Source organism: Tetrao urogallus (genome assembly GCF_951394365.1).
Source record: "Tetrao urogallus genome assembly, chromosome: 1".
NCBI lineage: Eukaryota > Metazoa > Chordata > Aves > Galliformes > Phasianidae > Tetrao > Tetrao urogallus.
In genome coordinates, this window is record NC_136813.1 from 396,712 (window position 1) to 404,682 (window position 7,971).

A 7,971-nucleotide genomic window follows, 5' to 3' on the forward strand; every position below is an offset into this window, starting at 1 on the left:
GGCATGCAGGGTGAAGAGCAGTCATGCTATGCTGTGGCACGTCCTCTGCTGCAAGGGCAAAATCAAATAAAACACATTTTTACTGCTCCTGCACAACTCCAGTTCTGCTTGAGCTTTTCCCGTATGCACCACGCTGCCATCGGAAACATAGGCTTTAAGCTGCCCTTCCGTTCACATAGATCAGAATTTTAAAAACACTGGGATTTAAAGCTGTTGGGAAGAAGCACCAATTCCTGAAACAACAGCAGTGTCACCACCACATAGCTGTACAACCCCAGCTTCCTGGGGCAGTCTGGGAGGGCTGGAACAGAGGCGCAGACCCTGCCTGAGTCCCACAGCAAGGCTGTCTGCAGCATCACTGAGCTTTCTGACAACAAATTCCACACCCCACCCATGTAAAACAGGGATGCTACACATTTTTACTGCAGGTTACTAGTCCAAATGGTTCTAAAAGTAGCATTTGTTTGCAAAAAACTCTGTTTTTACTGCACGTCTGTGTTGAATCACTCATCCTAAAACAGCAATCATAGCTTATTTCCCTGATGGGACGTTATTCCATCCTGACTCTGTGATAAATAAAACTCACATGCTGTTTTTTTATACACAATTCGCAAACACAGTAGGCAGACTGTTGGTATCAAGTTGTTTGAAAGCTATTCTAGCAAGGACATTTGCAGCAAAGCACTTACACCAAGATGCAAGTGGACACCAAGATGCAAGCAGAATGCACAAAACGCTTCAGTAATTGCCAGCAAGTGTCTGAGTCAACTTACCTGCACCCACCAAAGTGTAAGGACAGCATGATTCTCATTGCTAAAACTCTGCCATGCTATTCATTCCTTTTGAGAGAATGCAACTGGGAGAGACACTCACAACAAGTCAACAGTCCCTGGATGTTTCAGTTGATCTTTAGTCCTTCAGCACTGAGGAATGCACCAACGTTTTCAGGAATGGCTAATGACTGTGGACTACTAGCGTGACCAACACCATCCATAGAAGGAGCTTGCTTTATGCAGAGCAGAGAACTGGGTCCATCCATACCTTTAATAAAACAGCAGGGAGTGCAGATTTGCTTTCCCTGGCTGATCCCCAGTGGCTGCATTTGGCAAGAGGTGAGCATATGAGGGCAGAGAAGCCATCCCAGCCAGAGGACCACTGACAGCAACCGCTGTGGCTGATCTCAGAAAATACTCATCAACATTGACCAGATTTGTCCCATGGAGTGAACTCCCAAGAATAAAGCAGGTGGTGGAAAAGCCTTCACCACTGAGCAGTCCTCTCTGCTTTTCCCATCCCGTGCAGCAGTGAGAAGGGAATGTGTTCCATTTCCTGCATCTCTTCACCTCCGGTACAGTGTCTGCCAAGGGTTTTGAAGCGTGTGTGTTCAGATTTCAAAACATGGGCACTTTTGGAGAATGGGCTGATATTGTCTTAGTGCTCGGTGCTGTCTTCCTCTGTTGCTGGAGCTGATCAGAATTTTTCATCTGAACTTTTTTTCCTTTAAATGCTACAAAGCCACACTGGCTGCGTGTTTCCTCCTCCCCTTCCACTCCTTCTTTTTTCCATCCTGTTCTCCTGCTCCTCCTCCATCTCCTCTCCTTTCCTCATTAAGCCATGCCTGTGATGTGTCTCGCACTGCCCTCTTGATTCATAGGAAACAAATCCATCAGCAAGTACTGCACATCCCATGATACAAAGTGCAGAACTCAGAGCGTCACAGAATAGGAATTAGTAGGTTTAAGTGGCTCGTCTATCTTTTTTTCACTCCCAGATGTCAAACCACAATTAATTTTCCCATTCCCAGAAGCTGCCACTAAGATCTGTGAGTGCGTGTTCCTAATGGACAGTGCCTTATACCGGTTCTCAGATCCTGAACACCTGCCTGGTGCCCTCCAACTGCTCCATTTGGGAAGGAAACACAAAGGCAGATGAAGCTGTGCTGAACTGGGTGATGGAGGTGCATCAGATGCACTGCATCCTCACTCCGGCATGGCTTCCAGCTGCACTAATACATACCCTATGCATTTCCTCTGTCTCACCACCACCATCTGAATGCACGTCTCCTTGCTGGAGCACCTCTGGCTCCTCTGGCTTTTGTTGCTTCTGAGAACAGTCTGCAAATTTTCAATCAGGGAGCAGTGCTGTGTGAGGATCCTGCAAGCTGAGCATCTCCAACCAAGGCTCTTTTGTAGGCTTTCCTGCCGTAAGACTTACTTGTTCTCCTACTCCTCTGATAGCAGCTGGCCACCAGCACCAGCCTGGACCGTAGGTATTCTGAGCAAAGAGCTCCCACCAGGTGCTACTCAATGCAAGCAGGAGCTGCTGTGCCTACTGTTTGGACAGAAGGTCTTGTGGTGTTCTACTGAGCAGTATTTCACCCTCTGTGAGGACCCACGGGGACGCTGCAAAGTAACTAGCACAGCACAATGCAAAGAATGTCCTGGGAATCCTCCCCTTGGGAATCATCCCTTCTCCCTTTCCGTTTTCTCATGGAGGAGGACTCTCATTATTCTTTTCTGTCTTTATTAGAAGTGCAGATATGAATAGACCAAAAAAAGAAGAAGACACCAATTCTGGGTTCGTCTGAAGTGGGAGAAGCTTAGCAACAGCCCAGTTCTGGTATGCAGTGCTGTCCCAATACCCTCTGCTTCTTCACCCCCACAGGGTAAATGAAGACCATTCCTTCTTTGCACAAAGGCCCAATCTGCCCCAAATGTGGCTTAAAACCAATGAAAGTGCAACACAGGAGGTGTGGAAGATTTGGGGCAGTTTCATTCTGTCTGTGGGACGAAGCAAGACAAGAGGGTGGTGAAACCCTTCTGCTTGCCTGGCTGAGATCCATCTTGGTGAAGAGCAAGATGCTTGGAGACACTGCCACATCCATGTGTGACCTGACCCTGGACATCTCCATTTCCCATCCCTCTGAGGGCGACTTTTGGTGCCTGATGGATCTTAGCTGGAAGGCTGTAGCACACGGTCACTGATGTCAGGAGGATTAGCCACTCCTATTTAGATTGGAAACCTCTCATCAGTGAGAGAGCTATCCACAGCTGACCCCCAAGCACCATCTGATGCACACCTAACTCATACAGTACTGTACTCAAGTACAGCAAATCCTGAAGGCTTTAAACAGCTCCAACCTATTAGATAAATAGAGAAAAAAAAGGCTTTGTCTTTTTTTTTTTTTTTCCCCCTTTTCAATGATACATGTATTTTATTTTAATATATGGTAGACATACTTTACATTCAATACAAAAAACCAATGGCTTGAATATTAGACTTGGCAGGATAGTAAGGCTCAAAGAAAGCAAGAGGAGATGCAGTTGCAGCACTGTAAGTGTGTATGGCAGTTTAGAAATACAGATGAAGGTTAGGGCTGAGCCGTTTGTTAAGTGAACCAAGAGTTGTGGGTTCACTTACAATGATGTAATCTTCCAAAAACGCTCTGTGCTCAACCTCTGGAAATGATCTCCATCTTCTGGGGTGTTTCCAGTTGGACAGAATTACTCACTGTGATATCCAGAGTGACTTCGACTTGTTTGGCCTCTTCCTGTCCTGCGGAGCTTGTGGTCTTGGTTAGTTATGCAGCAACATGCAATGAGGGAGCAATGACCCCATGCAAGGGAGCCCAGGTGAAGCTTACATATGATCTGGCTGCTAGGTTCCATGAAATACATCGCAGAGGTTCCTTGCTCCGCTGCAATGTGTAACTCAAAAGGAGAAGCTCATTTTCCTGTAATTGTTTCCCCAAAAGTGTGGCTTCCACACCCGGGGTGTGTGCAGGCTGTTGGAAAGGACCAAGCCTCATGCTAGGATGAAATAGGAAAGACCACAGCTCTGGGTTGAGGGATGAGCAGCTCCTTTGCCTGGCAGTGACACCCATGGGTACAGCACTAAGAAACCGGTCCACTAGTTCTGAGCACAGAAATGTCCACCAGCATTTTCTGGCAGAACTGGTGGCAGAGATTACCAGTCAGATTCACACTTCCTCCTCAGTGCCCTGAACAAAGCCTCACGGATGTGGCTGGACTTTATGCTGTAGATAATGGGGTTGAGAGCAGGTGGGATTATAAGGTAGGTGTAGGCCACCAAAGTGCTAACCAGAGGAGGAAAGTTCTTTCCAAAACGATGAATCATGGACAGTCCAATCATTGGAATGAAGAATATTAGCACAGCACAGATGTGGGAGACGCATGTATTCAAAGCCTTGAGACACTCCTCCTTAGTTGCGAGGCTGACAACAGTTTTAATGATCAGGATGTAGGACAGCACAATGCAGATAAAGTCCATCCCTACCATTGAGAACAAAGCAATCATACCATAGAAGATATTGACTTTTATATCTGCACACGCTAGGTTCATGATATCAGGATGGAAGCAAAAAGAATGAGAAAGCTCGGTCTTCCCACAGTAGGTTAACCTCTTTAGCAAGAAAGGTATTGGAAGAAGGGAGACCGTGCCTCTCAGTATGATTGTCAGCCCTATCTTTGTGACAGTCGTCTTGGTCAGTATGGAGGGGTATCTGAGTGGATGGGAGATGGCAATGAAGCGATCAAACGCCATTGCCAGGAGCACGGAGGATTCGATGAAGGACAGTATGTGAATGAAATACATCTGAGTGAGACAAGCATTAAAGCCAATCCTTCGGATGTTAAACCAAAAAATGCCCAGAGTAGTAGGCAGTGTACATAAAACCAGCCCCAGGTCAGTGATTGCTAGCATGGACAGAAAGTAGTACATGGGTTCGTGAAGACTTTGGGTCTTCTTTATGACGAATAGGATGACGCAGTTTCCCAAGAGAGCAATAAGGTAGAGTACACAAAAAGGGATGGAGATCCAGTGGTGAAAGGCTTCCAGGCCTGGGATGCCCATCATGAGGAAAGCTGAAGGCTGATAGAAGGAGCCATTGAATTCCCACGTGGAATGTGAGTCATGCTCCATCCCAGCTCAGATCTCACATGACCTATACCTAAAACAAATCAACAACAGAAACTCCACAGTTGGATTCTCCACTGCATAGAGAACTGTGCAATGACAAGCCCCACATTCTTCCACCTCCCCACTGTGCAGATGCCTCTGTGTCGCTTAGGGCACTGTCATGATTACCTTAGTGTTGCATATGACTACACTCTCAGCTGACCATTAAACTGTAAAATTATTTTTAAAAAAGAATCCACTTTTCTTAAAAAAATACATACGTTTTTTACCTGAATATTAAAGTTAAAACATTCCTGGTGAGTGCAACTACTGTTTTTTGTCCACAGATTCCACAGGCTGAGTTGCTCTTTCGAGTAAATGCTTTTTTCACAGTCATCCCAACCAAGACTAAGCTGTTAAGAAACCGACCAATGTTGGGTGCTAACTGGAGGTGGAAGGACCTGAGGATGGAAAAAATCACACTCTGGTGTCTCAGTGAAGACTTCAACGTTGGAAACAGATGAGAAACACTAATTGAAGTTTGATCGGTCAGACACAACTGCTTTGTTGAAGGACAATAAATAAGCATCATATATTTGTTTATCGTCTCCATCAGTGCCCTGGATGAAGGGATAGATTCCCCTCCCAGGCAGGTTTGTTGATGGTTCAAAGCTGGGAGGCTTGGCTGACACCCCTGAAGGCTGTGCTTCCATTCAACAAGACCTGGACTGGCTGGAGAGCTGGGCAGGGGGGAACCTGACGAGGCTTAATGAGAGGAAATACAGATTCTTGTGCCTGGGGAGGAACAGCCACAGCATCAGTAGAGGTCCATGCTGAGCTGCTGGAGAGGAGCTCTGTGGAGAAGGACCTGGGGGTCTTGGTGGGCAGCAGGCAACCATGAGCCAGCAGTGTGCCCTGTGGCCAAAAAGGCCAATGGCATCCTGGGGTGCATTGCACAGAGTGTGGCCAGCAGGGCGAGGGAGGGGATCCTTCCCCTCTGCTCTGCCCCAGTGAGGTCACTCCTGGAATACTCTGAGCTCTCTGGTCCCAAAAAGATCCCCAGAAGGGATCATTTAGAGAGAGTCTGGTGGAAAGACACAGGCATGATACAGGGCCTGGAGCATCTCCAGTATGAGGAAAGCCTGAGAGACGTGGGTCTGTTCAGCCTGGGGAAAAGACTGAGAGGGGGCCTGATCAATGTTTGTAAATATGTGAAAGGAGGTGAAAGGCAAATGGAAGAGGCCAGGTTCTTCTTGGTGGTGTGTAGCAATAGGACAAGAAGTAATGGCTTAAAACTGGAACACAGGAAGCTGTGTACTAACACGTGGAAGATCTTCTTCACGGTAAGGGTGGTGGAGCACTGGCACAGGCTGCCCAGAGAGGTGGTGGAGTCTCTTCTATGGAGATATTCCAGACCCATCCGGATGCCTGCTAGTGCAACCTACTGTAGGGAACTGCTTTAGCAATGGGGTTGGACTCAGCACTATCCATACTGCATGAGAGACAGTGCACCCGAAGATGCTGGAGAAGCTAATGGTGCTCCTGAGCTCTCTCTGTGCCTTCTGTGACTGAAAGACTGTTGCTGTGGATGGGGAAAAACAGTGGAGGTGAAAAACAAGAGCTGATTAATGAAAATAAATATTTGTGGCTACAGTCTTAATATGCTTTCTGTAGGGTACAAAGCAAGCAGGTCAAAAAGTGCCTGAATTACGAGCAGGAGGGTTTACTGCAATGCAGTTCAGTTTTGAATAAACACGCGTATCCTCCACGATGTACCTATTATGTTCCTAATATGATTTAGCTCCATTAAACTCTCAGCCTGCTTGCAACCGTGGCAATGAAACCCAAAGCTTAGCAAGGACAAACATCTTCCTGCTCTGGGGCCAAAGCGACATGTAACTGATGGGAAGTGAGGAAGAGCCCCAGAGTCATTTCCTTTCCTCCAGGGAGCTCAGCTTGGTTTTCTTTTCAGCCACACTTCTCCACGACTTGCCTCGGTCAGCAGGCAGCCCCGTGTTCAGGAAGAAGGCAAGCCACACTTCATCCACGGCAGGGGGGTTGGAGATGGATCGTCTTCAAAGCCTATTCCAACCCACACCGCCCTGCGGTCCTGTGATTCAGGAGGACCCTGGCCGTGCGAGGCGCAGCTTGGGGCACGTCCAGCAAAGGGCAGCTGTGCTTTCCCTGTTGTGGCTGATGCTGGCAAAGGAAGAGGTGCGGGGGGACCTCGGGTCCCAGCTGACAGCTCGGTGCTCTCTAAGGTGAGAGCCATCCGCTCTCCCCCTTTCCGCTTACGCCACAGCATTTGGTAAGTGAGAATTAACCTGCTGCCGTCCAGACTCACCTGGAGAACGGGGGAAAAGAAGCAACTGTGTGCAGGCATTGGTGCCTGTCTGCCTGTCTCCCTTCCAGCAGCCTCTGGCAGACATCCAGGACTCTCAGAGATATTGGGATTCAACTGCTTTCCAGCAATATGGAAGTGGATAAAACAAAAGACTGTTAGCATCCACTGGGAAAGGGCTGGGCGTGAGCAAACTGTGAGTTGTCAGGGATTCTCCTTCTACAAGAAAGCCTTGGTGAAAAACTGGCTTTGTCAGACACTGGAAACTCCTGCCATGCTACACAACACCAAAAGAAATGGGCTTTCCTGGCCGCTGAGCTGTTCTGATTTACAGTGTGCTCCTATGGGTTATAAAGAGTGATCTCCTTCCAGGCCGTTTTTTCCCTCCATGTTTTACTTGTGTATGCACAAAAATAACATAAATATGTATACAGAAATGTACAAAATGCTTAGAATATATAAAATACATAAGCACACATCTATGTTTTGTACATTTACATATATAATACTTATATTATACTTGCATATATACCACATAGCACAGAGGTGTACATCCATGACCCAGCTGAAAATCGTGGGGCAGCACTTAGAGCTTTGATGAGCCCTGATGAGGAGATCAACACCCACTTATAGGGCATGAATTGAAAGATTAATGGCAGCTCCTGAGCAGTGCTCCTGGCCAGCCCAGGAGGATGTGGCACTGCACTGCAGGG

The 7,971-nt window shown here is 47.4% G+C and overlaps 1 protein-coding gene across 1 annotated transcript; it reads right to left on the reverse strand.

Moving 5' to 3' along the window:
- Positions 1-3,966: 3,966 nt before the first annotated feature.
- On the reverse strand, positions 3,967-4,941 carry LOC306949349 (olfactory receptor 51G2-like; the record flags this gene model as incomplete). The annotated part of the gene is made up of 1 exon (XM_079539213.1): positions 3,967-4,941. The coding sequence occupies one exon, from the start codon at positions 4,939-4,941 to the stop codon at positions 3,967-3,969; it is 975 nt and encodes a 324-aa protein (XP_079395339.1).
- Between the last annotated feature and the right edge of the window lie 3,030 nt (positions 4,942-7,971).